Genomic DNA, 18587 nt, shown 5'->3' on the forward strand with positions numbered 1-18587 from the left:
TCTCCTGAAAAATCTAGTTTTTTTATATATGACGTTGTTGAAAGGAGTAAGCGATATGTCCAGTAACATCAAACTACCGTGAAGATCAAATGGACTGAAGAACGTCCTTTTAATTCGAATGTGAATGTCTTTGATTCCAGGTGGTGTTGAGTGAGGAGCAGTGCCGGATGCTGCAGGGCTGCGGTAGAGTGCTGCTGCAGGAGGGCTCCCGGAGGTTCCTCCTCGACGGAGACGGGCTGCGTGAACTGGACCCCATCATCGGTAAATCGGTGCCGTTCATAAACTCCAAAGGACACTGCAGACTGAGGAAACACATCGCTCACTCCTTTCAACAATGTCATGTATCAAAAAAACATGATTTTTCAGGATAATGTTTTTAAAGTTTAAAAATATAACAATGTATTAAAAATAAATATCAAGCCACTTATTGAACTTTTTACTGTGCAACAGATCTTTTCAGGTTAAACCTGAATGATTTTTCTCCATTTGAAAAATATTTAGGATATTTAAAAATATAATTAAACAATACGTTTTCTTCAAAATGCAAAAACAACACTTTCTGCCCTGTAGCGGGTAAATATTAAGTTAAAAATATGCCCCTTTTGCTGGGATATAGTACATTTTCTGGGCATTCTGAAAACATGCACAATTCCAAATTGACGATTTTTGATATATCGCTCACTCCTTTCAAGAACGTCATAAATCAAAAATCGTCAATATTCAGTTGTGCATGTTTTTGGAATGCCCAGAAAATGTACTGTATCCCAGCAAAAGCGGAATATTTTTAACTTAATATTTACCCGCTACAGGGCAGAAAGTGTTGATTTTGCATTTTGAAGAAAACGTATTGTTTAATTATTTTTTCAAATATACTTAATATTTTTCAAATGGAGAATAAACCTTCAGGTTTTACCTAAAAAGATCTGTTGCACAGTAAAAAGTTCGATAAGTGGCTTTATATTTATTTTTAATTCATTGTAGTATATTTTTAAACTTTAAAAACGTTCTCCTGAAAAATCGAGTGTTTTGATTTATGACGTTCTTGAAAGGAGTGAGCGATTCGTGAAATTTTGTAATTGGAGTGTTATAATTACCTGTTTTATTTGCTATTCGTTATTTTCAATGTATTTATGTTAATGTTCTGTTCAATTTCTAAAAAAGAAAAAAAAAATAACATCTTGCGATAGGGTGATTTATTTTGTGCCACCAGTACATATATTTTTCTTATAATTACTTTTAATCTATTGTTATAATTTTTCTCATAATAATAATAATGATAAACCCTTATCCGCACCCCAATGGTGCATAGGGCACTGCATCATATAAACGCAGTGTTATCTTGATCGTTTATGCATGAAGGAAAGGCGATCAGCCCTCCGCTTCAGGTACCAGTCCAGGGTAATATTAAATAAATATAGCAGTGAAAAATTCACTTGTATTTATTTTACCCCCCTTGGGAATCGAAACCGGGACCTACAGAACGGTAGCAGAGCGTGCTGACCGTTACACTACGGAGGCGGACATGTTTCTCATAGCGTATATTAAATTTTGACAACATTTTGAGTGTGTCCAAATACTTGTTCACAAAATCTGGATTATCTCCAATTACAGGAGTTATTTTCATATTATTTTTTGACATCTCATCTAAGAATATGGAAGTCTGGCCATTAGTGTGTGTAAAGTGATCACTCAAACCAGCCTGTGACGGTTGTCAGCCGCGTAAATGCCCAGACTTCCATATTCTTCTTCATCTTTGATGAGATGTCAAAAAATTATGTAAAATAATAATAATATTAAAAATAATATTATTTTTGACATCTCATCAAAGATGAGATTAGACTAGAACTTCACTAGAGACATCTATTGGTGTTAATTATAAGCTTAAATAATAAAAATGAAAATGGTATTTTCTGGCGTTTCTCATGTGTGTGATTATAATCCAGGATTCGGACCCCACATACTAATATAAGAGTTTCCGCTTAGTAAAAAGCTTCTTTACATCTCACCAATAGATGTCTCTAGTAAAGTTCTAGTGATTCAAGAACAAGGTTTCTAAATTGGTTCATATATACAGAACTTCTAAGAATTTGAGTAGTGTGGTTGTCAATAATGGGTAGAATTGGTGAATGTTACACGTGTGTAAAGTGATCACTCAAACCAGCCTATGACGGTCGTCAGCCCCGTAAATGCCCAGACTTCCATATTCTTCTTCATCTTTGATGAGATGTCAAAAATAATATGAAAATAACTCCTGTAATTGGAGATAATCCAGATTTTGTGAACAAGTATTTGGACACACTCAAAATGTTGTTAAAAATAATACAAAAAATAATTATATTATATTTTGGTCACAGATTCCGAAGAATTTCATAACTTGGAGTATATGCTGCCGACAGAAGAAACTCAGTAATTATACCTATTTTTTTGTTTATTAAGTGAAAAAATCACCTTAAACATATACCTATCAGCGGAAGCTAAACTGGCAGTGCACAACGGAGTCCCGGTTCCAACTCTAATGTATGGAAGTGAAACATGGAGTTGGCAAAAGAAGGATGAAAGTAGACTGAATGCAGTCGAAATGCCATCTCTCAGAAGAATGTGCGACAAAACGATGTATGATAGATGTGCGAATAGTGAAATAAGGAAGGAATGCAAAGCTGAGATAAGCATTATCGATAAAATTAAGAAAGGTGTGTTGAGATGGTTTGGACATGTGGAACGAATGAGCGAGGAAAGAACGGTAAAACAAATTTATGAGGCGAATGTTAGCGGGAAAAGAAGCAGAGGAAGACCGAGAAAAACATGGCATGCCAAATACTTGAAAGTGGTCAGGTTAGGAGTCGTAACAATCGGCGGGTATGTATGAGGAGATGCATGAACGTGGAAGAGGCGAAGAATGTTTGCAAGGACAGAGTGGTGTGGCGCTCTATTCTCTCTGCCTACCCCTGCGGAGAAGCAGCGTAATGGTTAGTTAGTTAGTTAAGTGAAAAAATAATGGTAAATAGTTGGAAATAGGGCCAGAGGAAGACCGGGGAGAACTTGGCATGATCCAGTAGTTTGAGTGCTTGAACGTCGACACTTGGTCGGGTCAAAGGTCGGAATAATCAGCGGGAATGTATGAGGAAATGCATGGATGTTGATAGGGGAAGAATGTTTGCAAAGACTGAGTGGTGTGGCGTTCTATCCTCTCCGCCTACCCCTATGGAGAAACAGCATAGTGGTTAGTTAGTTGTAATTTATAGTTTAATAGTATTAATGTTAAAAGTTAGTAGCAGTAATTTGTAAGTTAATAGTATTAATGTTAAGAGGTTAGAAGCAGTAATTTATAAGTTAATAGTATGAATGTTAAGGTTAGAAGTAGTAATTTATAAGTTAATATTATTAATGTTAAGGTTAGAAGTAGTAATTTATAAGTTAATATTATTAATGTTAAGGTTAGAAGTAGTAATTTATAAGTTAATATTATTAATGTTAAGGTTAGAAGTAGTAATTTATAAGTTAATAGTATGAATGTTAAGGTTAGAAGTAGTAATTTATAAGTTAATATTATTAATGTTAAGGTTAGAAGTAGTAATTTATAAGTTAATAGTATTAATGTTAAGAGGTTAGAAGCAGTAATTTATAAGTTAATAGTATGAATGTTAAGGTTAGAAGTAGTAATTTATAAGTTAATAGTATTAATGTTAAGAGGTTAGAAGTAGTAATTTATAAGTTAATAGTATTAATGTTAAGAGGTTAGAAGTAGTAATTTATAAGTTAATAGTATTAATGTTAAGAGGTTAGAAGTAGTAATTTATAAGTTAATAGTATTAATGTTAAGAGGTTAGAAGTAGTAATTTATAAGTTAATAGTATTAATGTTAAGAGGTTAGAAGTAGTAATTTATAAGTTAATAGTATTAATGTTAAGAGGTTAGAAGTAGTAATTTATAAGTTAATAGTATTAATGTTAAGAGGTTAGAAGTAGTAATTTATAAGTTAATAGTATTAATGTTAAGAGGTTAGAAGTAGTAATTTATAAGTTAATAGTATTAATGTTAAGAGGTTAGAAGTAGTAATTTATAAGTTAATAGTATTAATGTTAAGAGGTTAGAAGTAGTAATTTATAAGTTAATAGTATTAATGTTAAGAGGTTAGAAGTAGTAATTTATAAGTTAATAGTATTAATGTTAAGGTTAGAAGTAGTAATTTATAAGTTAATAGTTTTAAGATTAAAGTTAATAGTATTATTTATAAGTTAATAGCATTAATGTTAAGGTTAGAAGTAGTAATTTATAAGTTAATACTATTAATATTAAAGTTAATAGTACTAATTTATAAGTTAATAGTATTAATGTAGAAGTTGATAGCAGTAAATTGTAAGTTAATAGTATTAATGTAGAAGTTGATAGTAGTAAATTGTAAGTTAATAGTATTAATGTAAAAGTTAATAGTATTAAGATTAAAGTTAATAGTTAATAGCATTAATGTTAAGGTTAGAAGTAGTAATTTATAAGTTTATAGTATTAATATTAAAGTTAATAGTACTAATTTATAAGTTGATAGTGGATTTCACCGTTGATCAATATTTTTACAGTGAAGGGGTGACCCTGGTGCCGTACACCGAGTCCGAGGAGCTGCAGCCGGACTATGGCACCGAGAGGCCCAGCGGTGAGGAGTCGGAGCACGTGGAGATCATTCACAACTCCATGAGCGATGACGGCACTGCGATGCAGCACTGTGGTCAGCACCTGCCCATCTATCAGCTATCTATACTAAGAATAAGCCTGCCCATCTATCTTCTTCTCCGTCTTATTCCTCATTGCTGAGGGTTGTGACCCTTGCAGAAGCAATGACTCTTCTCCAGTTATCCCTTGACTCCATCGGTCCATCATGAGGGGACCTTCCTCTCCCTCTCTTTCCCTCCAGGCTACCAATCACAACTAGTCGTTCCAGGCTATCCTCGTTGCCACGCGCAACGTGTCCGAAGAACTGGACAATCCATCGGATACAGACATTATAAGCCCATCTGTCAGCTATCTTTAATAAGAATAAACCTGCCCATCTATCAGCTATCTATAATAAGAATAAACCTGCCCATCTATCCGCTATTTATGATTAGAATAAGCCTGCCCATCTATCAGCTTTAATTAGAATAAGCCTGCCCATCTATCAGCTTTAATTAGAATAAGCCTGCTCATCTATCAGCTATCTAAAGCAGAGGAAGACCGAGGAAAACATGGTATGATCATGTGTTTCAAATACTTGGGCATGGTCAGGAGTGGGAATAATAGGCGGGTATGTATGAGGAGATGCATGAATGTGGATGAGGCTAAGATTGTTTGTAAAGACGGATTGGTGTGGCGTTCTATTGGCTCTGCCTACCCCTGCGGAGAAGAGGCATCAGAGTTAGTTAGTTGGTTTATAATTTTTTATGTTTTTTTTTAGCTGTTGAAATAGAAGAAGGAAGTGACATTCAAAAAACTGGCCATAATTTTGTGGGAGCCGATGGTCATACCATTTTTATCACTGAAGAACAGGAACAGCCCTCTAACGAGCATATTACAGCCGTAATAAACATAGATCCGTTAAATTGCTACGAAAATACCGAAACGTCTAATAATTACGAAGATACCGAAGCGTCAAATAATTACGAAGGTACCGAAGCGTCAAATAACTACGAAGATACCGAAGCGTCAAATAATTGCGAAGGTACCGAAGCGTCAAATAATTGCGAAGGTACCGAAGCGTCTAATCATTACGAAGGTACCGAATCGTCAAATTGTGATGACACCAAGATGTCTAATTACGAAAATGCCAAAGTGTCAAAACACTATGGACACGCCGAGGCGTCGGGTCGCTACGAAAGCACCGAAACGTCAAACCGCTATGAAAATACCAAAGCGTCAAATATTTACGATGATACCGAAACGTCCAATTACGACAGCACCCGAGCGTCAAGTTTAAAGCAGGAGAGAGAATTTGACGCCTGCGATTCCGCAAAGACGTCCAGTTGCGACGATGCCGACGATCCATTGGGATCGGAATTGTCGGACGCGAACGAAGCGTCATACTGTCGCGTTAAGGACGCGCCTGCTCCGAGGACGTTCATCTTCAAGAGGAAGAAGAAGGAGTCTCCTGGAGTTGGCGGTCCGGTCTCTAAAAGAAAGTATTGCCAGGACTTTGAAAACGATATTGCCAGTATCAAAATCATAAACAAAGAATATCCAAAACGGATCCAGAACAAAAAAGCGGGTGAGTATTTCAACCAATTTTTACGATGGTAATTTAAAAAGAACTAAACATATAATTTTTTTATCTCAAGATAGATGAAGAAGAATATGCAAGTCTCGGCATTTACGGGGCTTACGACCGTCAAAGGCTGGTTTATGTGTTCAATCATGGGTGGAACTGGTGAATGATTATAATCCAGGATTCGGACCTCACATACTAATATAAGAGTTTCCGCTCAATAAAAAGGTTCTTTTCATCTCACCAATAGATGTCTCTAGTGAAGTTCTAGTGATTCAAGAACAATGTTTCTGAATTGGTTCATATATATATAGAACTTCCAAGAATTTGAGTAGTGTGGTTGTCATTAATGGGTAGAATTGGTGAATGTTACACATGTCTAAAAGTGACCACTCAACCAAACCTTTGACGGTCATAAGCCCCATGAATTCCGAGACTTGCATATTCTTCTTCATCTATGTTGAGATCTCAAAAAAATAATGTATGAAATAACTCCTAATTGGAGATAATACAGATTTGTAAACAAGTTTTTGGACACACTGTAATCTGTAAAGTGATCACTCAAACCAGCCTATGACGGTCGTAATCCCCGTAATTGCCCAGACTACCATATCGTTAACAAAAAAACTCCTTATTGGAGATAATCCAGATTTGTAAACCAGTTTTTGGACACACTGTTCTCTGTAAAGTGATCACTTAAACCAGCCTATGACGGTCGTAAGCCCCGCAATTGCCCAGACTTCCATATCAATAAAAAAAATGTAAAAAATAACTCCTAATTAGAGATTGGTGTCGCAGGTTCGATTCCCGCCAAGTGCAAAATAAATTTGAGAAAGTTTTTTTTTTCAATAGGTCTGGGTGTTTGTGATGTATTTTTCACATTTACCTTCCCTGTCCTTACTATCCTACCTGCAGACAAGCTTCTAAAAGTAAAGGCTTTGCGGGTTATTCCTTTAACTTTTTAACCGCATTAACTTTGTTCCTGAGAGACGCCCGTACGGGCGGTATTTCGCCGTTTTAAAAATGATTACTTTTATCATGTATTTAGTTAAGAAACGATTTATTTTCCTAAACAAAAACGTTCAGTGGGATTCATTGCGCCTTTTTGGTACTCTATAATACACTCGTGTCACATTATTCTTGAAATATATTGTAATATAAACAAATAAGATCGTAACATAAATAAATCAAAGCACGCATCGTGTGTCACTCTTACCCACTTGCGATGCGTAGCGTCGAGAGTGAGACAGGTATAGGGCATGATTATGGCGTGGACTAATTACCGACCGCAAGAAAAATCAGGGATCTGTTCTTTTATTTATCCTTGTGATGTTACAAATTATTAGTCAGATATTTCAACAGATGTCATAAGGCCAAGGATTGACGTATTATTTTATCCAAAGTTCCACACCATGAAAAAATCCCTCCAAGTTGAACTGAGGTTGGAAACTTGGAGCAAAGTAAAAACACAAACGCTTATGTCAGCCGCGTATGGGGCATGTTTTGTGCAAACACATACGGTTATGCGAGCCGCGTGGATCCGGTTAAAAGCAAAAAAATGTTGAGTGGGAAGTTTGGGAAGAGAATGTAATGAAGGTACTTGTGGTTTCAGGGAGTAACAAGATAGTCATCATGCCGGATTTCAGCCGGATCAAACGGGATGAAGAGGAGAGTCCGCTCGCTCAACAGGTAACTATTGTCCTATATAATCTGTATAGACCGTTTTTGAGTAGTTGTCACAGTTGCAGGTGTCACGATGTTGGTTTATTGGCTAATAAATTCATCGAATTTCCGTCATCTAACGTTTTATGACGTCATATGGTTTATATAGCTGTAATAGTAGCAGTGCGGATTGTTTTTTTACCACCATACTACCATTTGTGTTATACAAATATGAGGGGAAGGGGGGTGAGAGGGGGGACCATACATCAACAAATAGAGCCGCCAATAATTTAGCAATGTTACCAATATAAAAATAAGTCCATCGTTTCTGTGACGTCGTTCATCACCAACTTGCGAAAACAACGTATTTAAGAAGGCGAATTTTCCACAAGAAAATTATGAATGAAAATATTGATTATATCGGCATTGATTATGTCGTTCCTTCTTCTTCAAACCCTTATCCGCACTCCAATGGTGCATAGGGCACTGCATTATAAAAACACAATGTCATCTTGATCGTTAACACACGAAGGAAAGGTGATCAGCCCTCCGCTTCAGGCACCAGTCCAGGGTAATATTGAATAAATATTAGAGTGAAAAAATCACTTACATTTATTTGGCCCCCCCCGCCTGGGTATCGAACCCGGGACCTCCAGTACGGTAGACGAGCGTGCTGACCATTACACTACGGCGGAGGACCAATCTGTTAATTCTTCCTCCATTTCCTTTCCCCTATAGCTGTGATTCTTTTCACCTCTTTGCTAGCGTGAAATTATTAACCAGGGTCCTTTTTTTTAAATTTTTTTCAGAGAAAGTCGCAGACGCAATACAAAATGAAGTATGCCCTTCCAAAAACTAAGCCTCCGGATATAGGAGTTATAGCCACCAAAGAAAAAAGTAAGATGATGTTCATCTTTGTGTATTTGCTCACGTAATACCTATACTTACTTGGTAATTCAATACTTATGCTAGGTCAAGTAATATCTGCACTTGATAATGTATTACCTACATTTGCTAATGTAAAAAGATAGTATTTTTTGACATCTCATCAAAGATGAAGAAGAATATGGAAGTCTGGGCATTTACGGGGCTGACGACCGTCATCGGCTGGTTCAAGTGGCCACTTTACACACGTGTAACATTCTGCTTAATAAAAAAGCTTCTTTACATCTCACCAATAGATGTCTCTAGTGAAGTTCTAGTGATTCAAGAACAAGGTTTCTAAATTGGTTCATATATATAGAACTTCCAAGAATTGTGTGGTTGTCAATAATGGGTAGAATTGGTGAATGTTACACGTGTGTAAAGTGGCCACTTAAACCAGCCGATGACGGTCGTCAGCCCCGTAAATGCCCAGACTTCCATATTCTTCTTCATCTTTGATGAGATGTCAAAAAATAATATGAAAATAACTCCTGTAATTGGAGATAATCCAGATTTTGTGAACAAGTATTTGGACACACTCAAAATGTTGTAAGTAAATAGATAGACTTGGTGATGATAAACCTATGCTTGATCAAGTAATACCTAAACTTGGTCACGTAATACCTATACTTCTTATGAAATACCTATACTTGCTTATTTAATACCTTAACTTGCTCAAATAATACCTAAACTTGGTCACGTAGTACCTATACTTGCTCAAGTAATACCTAGCCTTGCTAACTTCATACCTTCACTTTCTAACGTAATACCTACACTTTGTCATATAATACCTTTACCTGCTCACGTAATACCTACACTTGCTGACCTAATACCATAACTTTCTAACGTAATACCTACACTTTGTCATATGATACCTTCAATTTCTAACGTAAAACTTACACTTTGTCATATAATGCCTTTACCTGCTTCACCTTTACCCACACTTGCTGACCTAATACCATAACTTTCTAACGTAATACCTACACTTTGTCATATGATACCTTCAATTTCTAACGTAAAACTTACACTTTGTCATATAATACCGTAATACCTACACTTGCTGACCTAATACCATAACTTTCTAACGTAATACCTACACTTTGTCATATGATACCTTCAATTTCTAACGTAAAACTTACACTTTGTCATATAATACCGTAATACCTACACTTGCTGACCTAATACCATAACTTTCTAACGTAATACCTACACTTTGTCATATGATACCTTCAATTTCTAACGTAAAACTTACACTTTGTCATATAATACCGTAATACCTACACTTGCTGACCTAATACCATAACTTTCTAACGTAATACCTACACTTTGTCATATGATACCTTCAATTTCTAACGTAAAACTTACACTTTGTCATATAATACCGTAATACCTACACTTGCTGACCTAATACCATAACTTTCTAACGTAATACCTACACTTTGTCATATGATACCTTCAATTTCTAACGTAAAACTTACACTTTGTCATATAATACCGTAATACCTACACTTGCTGACCTAATACCATAACTTTCTAACGTAATACCTACACTTTGTCATATGATACCTTCAATTTCTAACGTAAAACTTACACTTTGTGAAATAATACCTTTACCTGGCCTCATAACCTACACTTGCTGATGTAATACCCACACTTTGTCGTACAATACCTTTACTTGCTAACTTAATACCCACACTTTATCATATAATACCTACACTCGCTAAACTAATACCTTCACTTTCTAACATAATGCCCCCTATTTGTCATATAACACCTTGCTCATATAATGAATACCAACACATGCCCCTATTAAACCTGCATTCGTCTTTTCAGAACCGCTCCCCGCGCATATAAACAAAAAAATGCTCATCGGCGAGACGCAAGACGGGAAAAAACTATACGGCCGCATCATCTCCATCATGCCGTCCGAAGGGAGGAAGAAGCCCCCGGGGGCCGCCCCCGCCAGGGCCCCGCAGGCGCAGCCGCCTCCCAAGGCCAAGGAGACCATCAACATCATCAAGCCGCGCTTGAAACGGGAACACGCTCCGGAGGGAGGCGTGGTCAAGTGTATCAAGCGCGAGAAGGATGACGCAGAGGGCGAGGCGACCTCCCGAGCTGTACCGATGAAAGGTATGACTTTATTTCGTAAGCTCCATAAATGCCCAGACTTCCATATCCTTCTTCGTCTATGTTGAGATGTCAAAAAATAATAACTTATAAGAGTTACACTTTTATATATTTATTTGTATAGATAATCCCTTATTTTTTGGTATTTTTCTTTCAGCAGAAATGCCAATGTTATGTTTGTAAGCCCCGTAAATGTCCATACTTTTATATTCTTCTTCGTCTATGTTGAGACGTCAAAGAATAAAACTTTCACTTTTTAAATATTTTTTTTTTAAATAAAAACTTTTTAAATAAAGGGTCGAGAGTTTCAAGTACTTGGGAGTGTACGCGACTGAAAATGGCAGCCTTCAAAAGGAACTGGGAGTGCGATTAGGACTCGCTGGGTCCGCATTTAACAGTATGAAGGCTGTCTGGAGATCGGATTTATACTCGGTGAAGACCAAATGCCGCCTATACTATGCCTGCATTGCTCCTGTTCTCTTATACGGCTGTGAAACATGGCACCTTACAAGGGGCCAGAGCAGCCGTGTACTAAGCTTTGAGAATAGGTGTTTGCGGAGAATTTTAGGCGTGCGGGGGTTTGACTTTGTGAGGAATGAACAGATAAGGCGTAGGATGCAGCAAATCTTGGTCACAACTGTCGCCAAGAAAAGGCGATTCAGTTGGCTTGGCCATGTACTCCGCATGCCTCCTGAGAGCCTTAATCAAGCTTGCCTCTTTTACAAGGCATCAGGTTCGCGCCGCCCAGGACGACCACTGCTGACAATTCGTCGGCAGTTCTCGTCAGAACTTCGGGACGCGGATCTGACTTGGGAGGATGCAAGGGAGCTGGCAGCCGACAGAAAAGCCTGAAGACAGTTCGTGGACTCCATATGCTCCACCTAGGGAGCGGATATGGTTTATTATTATCATTATTTTTAAATGTTGTGATTGGTATTTTTCTTTCAACAGAAATGCCAACGTTACTCAATACACAGCTGGTGTCCAGTGCCGGAAGGGACACCAATACATCTTCTGGTGAGTGTCTACTAGTTGTTTGGGGAGGTCAGATGGTGTGTCCATGTGGAGAGAATGTTTTCTATTTTTTTTTATACTTCGGAAGATCAAGGGTCTATGAGATGGTGTAGCCATGTGGGGGGTATAGTTAGAGCAGTATATATGGGAGAGTAGGCCCGAGAGTCTACATAGCATGTATGGCTAGAAGCTAGGACTGTATGCCAGGGTCAGGAGTGCAGAAGTCAGAAGGGGTGTGCAGCTGAGGCAGGTATAGTTGGGAAGATCAAGGGTCTATGAGATGGTGTAGCCATGTGGGGGGTATAGTTAGAGCAGTATATATGGGAGAGTAGGCCCGAGAGTCTACATAGCATGTATGGCTAGAAGCTAGGACTGTATGCCAGGGTCAGGAGTGCAGAAGTCAGAAGGGGTGTGCGGCTGAGGCAGGTTTAGTTGGGAATATTAAACATTTAATATTTGAATTTTTCAGGAAACCAAATAATTTTAGTAGAACAAGGTATCAAAAACGAGGATAAATCCAATCCAGGGAACAACCACGTCCGATACAGTCTTAATTTGGAAAAGCAGTCGCAAGCTACTGATGGTGAGTACCGTATACAGAGGCATGGCCTTTATACTATATGTAGAGGCAACTGGCTGTGACTCAAGTTGCGGCTGTTTGGCGTAACACGGCCCAAAGCATTCTTATACCTGGCCTCTATCATATACAATCACAGATTTTGCTCCATCTCTTTCCTCTACCGAGATATTCATTATCCAAGTAGCCGTAAAATTGTATTAATTTGATACATGTGTTGGCCAAAATCATTGTTTTATGTTTACTATAAACGCGTTTATCTCAAAACTACTGTTTTTAACTTGCGGCTATTTGCCTTTGCACATTAGTATATGTCCGCCTCCGTAGTGTAATGTTCAACACGCTCGGCTACTGTTCTGGAGGTCCCGGGTTCGATTCCCGATTTCTTCGATTTTCGAAGTCTGGGCATTTACAGGGCTTACGACCATCATGTGTGCTCTACTTCAATTATTTAAGGGAGTCCTTTTATAGCACCTTTTAAAAAATGATAACGCTTATCGATAAGGATCAGGGAAATATGCAAGATGGAAGATGTCGTTAGGTGGGGAAGGCAACGAAGGAGACAATGGTATGCGAGGAGAATGGAACCATCCAGACTCCCCCACATCGCACTGTACGGCTGACCCCATGGTAGACGACTCGCGGGCCGACCACCAAAGAGATGGGTCGATAGCTGGGAATCGACGTCGCAGGAGGCTAATCCCTCTTAAAAACAGGCCGCAAGGCCAACAACAAGATGAAGAGAAAGAAGAAGAAGAAGAGAGACCCTTCAAGGCTTGTCGCCTCTACAGATGTATAGTTAGCTTGTTTAGCTATCGTGCTGGAGGTCCAGGTTCGATTCCCAGGTGGGTGGGTGGGAAATAATAACAGGCCGCAAGGCCTATAATAAGAAGGAGAAGAAGAAGAAGCTTATCGATAAGTATTATTCCATTGTTTTATGTGTAGATTTCTTTTCTTAGAATTTTGGATGGCGGTCGGGTCATGAAGCGAGTGTTGTCTAGTATCGAATCACACTATACGTACAAATCAATCACCGCTCTTGGTAGTGTGTTCACGTCAGTGGCGTGCCTAGGGTTTACCAGTAAGGCAAGCCCATTATTTTTCACATTCGTGAATACATGATGTACCTATAATTTCTTCACCTCATATCATTCCCAGTATAGTAAGCACCCGGAAAGTATTATAAATATAAACAATGTATTGTAATCATTGTAAAAATATGCTAACATGTAACTTTTGTAAGGTATAGCCATCACCTTGAAATAAAGAAAATGTTCACTGTAATAAAATATCTTCCTCAGATATTAACCATCACCATATAATGGCATGCATAGTGTTTAATAATCATGTAAGCACGCGATAATTTAAAAATAGTCAAGCATTAATTATGTTTTTTAATCATGTGGTCTAGATTTAATCATTTTTATTTGGAGTTGTTAGGCAAGCCGGGCTTTTGGGCTTCTAGGGAAGTACCTCCACTGGTTCACGTACTGTTAGTTCCTCAGAATTCCAATATCTTGACTGACTATATCCCTCACTCCTTTAATTTTTCCTCACATTTTTCGACGCAGCGGCCCCGGAGCAGGATGAGCTGCTGTCTCTGAGCAACATCCTGGCGGCCCTCATGAAGATGGGGACCCTCCGGAACCAGCTGTCCACCAGGGACCTCATGGTCATCAAGGTAATTTAACTTTGTATCATATTATTTTTGACATCTCATCAAAGATGAAGAAGAATATGGAAGTCTGGGCATTTACGGGGCTGACGACCGTCGTAGGCTGGTTTAAGTGATCACTTAACACACGTGTAACATTCACCAATTCTACCCATTATTGACAACCACACTACTCAAATTCTTGGAAGTTCTGTACATATGAACCAATTTAGAAACCTTGTTCTTTAATCTATAGAACTTTACTAGAGACATCTATTGGTGAGATGTAAAGAAGCTTTTTACTAAGCAGAAACTCTTATATTAGTATGTGAGGTCCGAATCCTGGATTATAATCACACACATGAGGAACGCCAGAAAATACCATTTTCATTTTTATTATCAAAAGATATATGAAAATAACTCCTGTAATTGGAGATAATCCAGATTTTGTGAACAAGTATTTGGACACACTCAAAACGTTGTGACTTTATATCGACATCTCTACAAACACAACCCTTCACTTTTATTTTCAAAACCACTCATTTATTTAAAATAAAATAAAAAAATTCAGTACAAAATCAGTGTTTTAAGTGAAAAAATTCAATAACGTCAAATGTTACCCCAAGACAGCGTCGGCATAGATTGTTTCACATTCCTATACACAGGACCAACCTGCCGATGGTTATGCCTGTAGGAAGAGCTACCAGTTCCTCCAGGGTATGCTCGGCTACAGCAGTCTAGAGACTAGAAGGAATGTGTATTTGATGAGGCATTTCTATCCATTGTTGCGCGGTATGATGGATAATCCTGAAACTATCCGGAGCATCGGTCTGTATGTTCCCGATAGTTAGCTAAGGACAGCGTGGGCATAGATAGTTTCCCATTCCTATACACAGGAGCAACCTGCCGATGGTTATGCCAGTAGGAAGAGCTACCGCTATGTTGAACAATATCACATTGGATATTGATCTGTTCCGTGTGTCCGAAGGAGTTTTCCGAAGCGGGATTCTTCTACACCTTTAAGTCTTCTTGCTTACTTTTAATATATACGCCTTGAATATTGTTTGTTATGTATATATTATTTTTTTATTGAATAAATTGAATTGAATTGAATTGAAGTTTAAATAAATTTAAGCTGCGGGCTTTTTATTATCCCACCTTAATAATGGACAAAGTCCGCCTCCATAGTGGTCAGCACGCTCGGCTACCATTCTGGAGGTCCCGGGCTCGATTCCCAGGGGGGGTCAAATAGACGTGATTTTTTCACTCTAATATTTACTCAATATCACCCTTGACTGGTGCCTGAAGCGGAGGGCTGATCACCTTTCCTTTGTGTGTTAACGATCAAGATAACACTGCGTTTATATATATATATGCAGTGCCCTATGCACCACTGGGGTGCGGATAAGGGTTTGAAGAAGAAGAATAATGGATAAATATCACAATGTGTGATTATTGGCTAGTAAATAAATATGAAAGATCACAAGACTATCGGTAGCATTCTTATTGACATCTGTAGGGAACTAAGGGAGATATGAAGGTTTAAACTTTACATATTTTAATCAAACGAAAAACGTGCGTTCGCATACGTCATCAAATTTCCGTCATGGAACGTTTTATGACGTCATATGGGTTATTGTCTGTGGTTTATAGAGCTGTAATAGAAGTAGTGTGGATTGTTTGTTTACCACTACACTACCATTAGCGTTATACAAATATGAGGGGAGGGTGGACCATAGACATCAACAAATAGAGCCGCCAATAATTTAGCAATGTTACCAATATTAAAATAACTCCATCGTTTCTGTGACGTCATTCATTGCCAATTTACGAAAATAACGTTTTTTCGAAGGCGAATTTTCCACAAGAAAATGATGAATGAAAATATTGATTATATCGGCTGTTATAAACACTTCACGAGTCTAATACAATCCTTTATAGGTTGAGTATGTTCAATTACATATTCCTCCCGTCTGACAATGGTCCATACCCATCCCTGTCACCTTTTCTCCTGTCCCTCTCGCACCTTTCAAATTTCAAAATGCATTTTTTTTTCTAGTTCAACAGACCATTCCTTGCGTTGATTTGGTCAACTTGTTCTTTTCCTTCTGTTTGTGTCGTTCCTTCTTCTTCAAACACTTATCCGAACCCCAATGGTGCACAGGGCACTGCATTCTCTCTCTCTGGTCTCGATCCTGCATATCGGTCTGTAGCAACAGATGACATAAACACTTCACGAGTCTAATACAATCCTTTATAGGTTGAGTATGTTAAATTATATATTCCTCCCGTCTGACAAATCTCTCACTCCTTTCAAGAACGTCATAAATCAAAAGACTTGATTTTTCAGGATAATGTTTTTAAAGTTTAAAAATATAATACAATGTATTAAAAATAAATATCAAGCCACTTATTGAACTTTTTACTGTGCAACAGATCTTTTTCAGTAAAACCTTAAGGGTTTTTCTCCATTTGAAATTTTTTTTAGTTTATTTAAAAAAATAATTAAACAATACCTTTTCTTCAAAATGCAAAAACAACACTTTCTGCCCTGTAGCGGGTAAATATTAAGTTAAAAATATGCCTCTTTTGCTGGGATAAAGTACATTCTCTGGGCATTCCGGAAACACGCACAACTGAAAATTTACGATTTTTGATTTATGACGTTCTTGAAAGGAGTGAGCGAGATGTCCATTGTGATTTTCCATTGCAGCGGAGTTCCGACAAGGAGAAAATATTCATAGGCCGAATGCTAAACTTAGATGAGGCTGGACCGCCCGACTGGAACTTCATCTTCATGCCGGAGCTCTCTGCGGATTACACGGGTGAGTCAAATTATGCTAGGCAATCCCGTGGATCTTCCTCGAAAGGCATCTAGAGGGAGACCAAAGAATTCATGGATGCTGCAGAAAGACAACACGGTTCCAAGACATGGCCTAAGAATTAACTAACTAACTAACTAACCATCACGCCGCTTCTCCGCAGGGGTAGGCAGAGAGAATAGAGCGCCACACCACTGTCCTTGCAAACATTCTTCGCCTCTTCCACGTTCATGCATCTCCTCATACATACCCGCCGATTGTTACGACTCCTAACCTGACCACTTTCAAGTATTTGGCATACCTGATCGTGCCATGTTTTTCTCGGTCTTCCTCTGCTTCTTTTCCCGCTAACATTTGCCTCATAAATTTGTTTTACCGTTCTTTCCTCACTCATTCGTTCTACATGTCCAAACCATCTCAACACACCTTTCTTAATTTTATCCATAATGCTTATCTCAGCTTTGCATTCCTTCCTTATTTCACTATTCGCACATCTATCATACATTGATTTGTCGCACATTCTTCTGAGAGATGGCATTTCGAGTGTATTCAGTCTTCTTTCATCCTTCTTTTGCCAACTCCATGTTTCACTTCCATACATTAGAGTTGAAACCGGGACTCCGTTGTGCACTGCCAGTTTAGCTTCCGCTGATAGGTTTTTATTTGCTATAACTGATTTCAGTGCACCATTCACTTTGTTCCCAGCATTCACTCTCCTTTCTAAGTCTTTATCAATCTTTCCATCCCTAGAAAGCATACTACCCAAATACACCATCTTTTTCAAATTTACAGGAGAAAACTGTGACAAGGATGCCGTCTTGAAGAATGGCAACTTTTTAGTGGTGAAACTGGGCAAGAGCCTTAATAGCAACACTTATGAAGCGATCATCCTCGACAAAGGTGAGTTTGACGACCCTATCCAGTGCTCTACACACCACTGCAGGGGATAGATAATAATTTTTGCGACATTTTGAGTGCGTCCGAATACTTGTTCACAAAATCTGGATTATCTCCAATTACAGGAGTTATTTTCATATTATTTTTTGACATCTCATCAAAGATGAAGATGACGAAGAGGACCTCACGTACTAATAAAAGAGTTTCTGCTCAATAAAAAGCTTCTTTTCATCTCACCGATAGATGTCTCCAGTGAAGTTCTAGTGATTCAAGAACAATGTTTCGAAATTGGTTCATATACATAGAACTTCCAAGAATTTGAGTAGTGTGGTTGTCAATAATGGGTAGAATTGGTGAATGTGAGTAAAGTGATCACTTAAACCAGGCTATGACGGTCGTCAGCCCCGTAAATGCCCAGACGTCCATATTCTTCTTCATCTTTGATGAGACGTCAAAAAATAATATTAATCATTTTCTCTTTTTTTTGTTTTCAGTTAAAATGGCCGAAACGAAACCAAGCTATCAACTCTGGAGTCAGCCGAAATTCAATGTGAGCTATATTTGAGTTATCAATATTACATTGTGGTCGGTAATAGAGGCAGAGGAAGACCGGGGAAAACTTGGCACGATCGAGTGTTTCAAATACTCGAAAGTGGTCAGGTTAGGAATGGGAATAATCAG

At 38.1% G+C, this 18587-nt stretch overlaps 1 protein-coding gene across 2 annotated transcripts in view; it reads left to right on the forward strand.

The window, feature by feature from the left end:
• The window catches only part of LOC148306821 (uncharacterized), a 28634-nt gene that overhangs the window by 7436 nt on the left and 2611 nt on the right, over positions 1-18587 (forward strand). For both annotated transcript variants that reach the window (XM_088264356.1, XM_088264353.1), the window contains exons 6-18: positions 141-261; positions 2355-2406; positions 4575-4720; positions 5426-6232; positions 7842-7918; positions 8701-8788; positions 10649-10945; positions 11894-11959; positions 12426-12539; positions 14105-14214; positions 16901-17012; positions 17802-17909; positions 18401-18456. In XM_088264356.1, the coding sequence (XP_088120482.1) occupies positions 141-261; positions 2355-2406; positions 4575-4720; positions 5426-6232; positions 7842-7918; positions 8701-8788; positions 10649-10945; positions 11894-11959; positions 12426-12539; positions 14105-14214; positions 16901-17012; positions 17802-17909; positions 18401-18456 (2154 nt within the window). The remainder of the gene's footprint in view (positions 1-140; positions 262-2354; positions 2407-4574; positions 4721-5425; positions 6233-7841; positions 7919-8700; positions 8789-10648; positions 10946-11893; positions 11960-12425; positions 12540-14104; positions 14215-16900; positions 17013-17801; positions 17910-18400; positions 18457-18587) is intronic.

The sequence above is a fragment of the Brachycentrus maculatus genome, unplaced genomic scaffold (assembly GCF_059751285.1).
Source record: "Brachycentrus maculatus isolate JH-2025_06_01 unplaced genomic scaffold, ASM5975128v1 h1tg000225l, whole genome shotgun sequence".
NCBI lineage: Eukaryota > Metazoa > Arthropoda > Insecta > Trichoptera > Brachycentridae > Brachycentrus > Brachycentrus maculatus.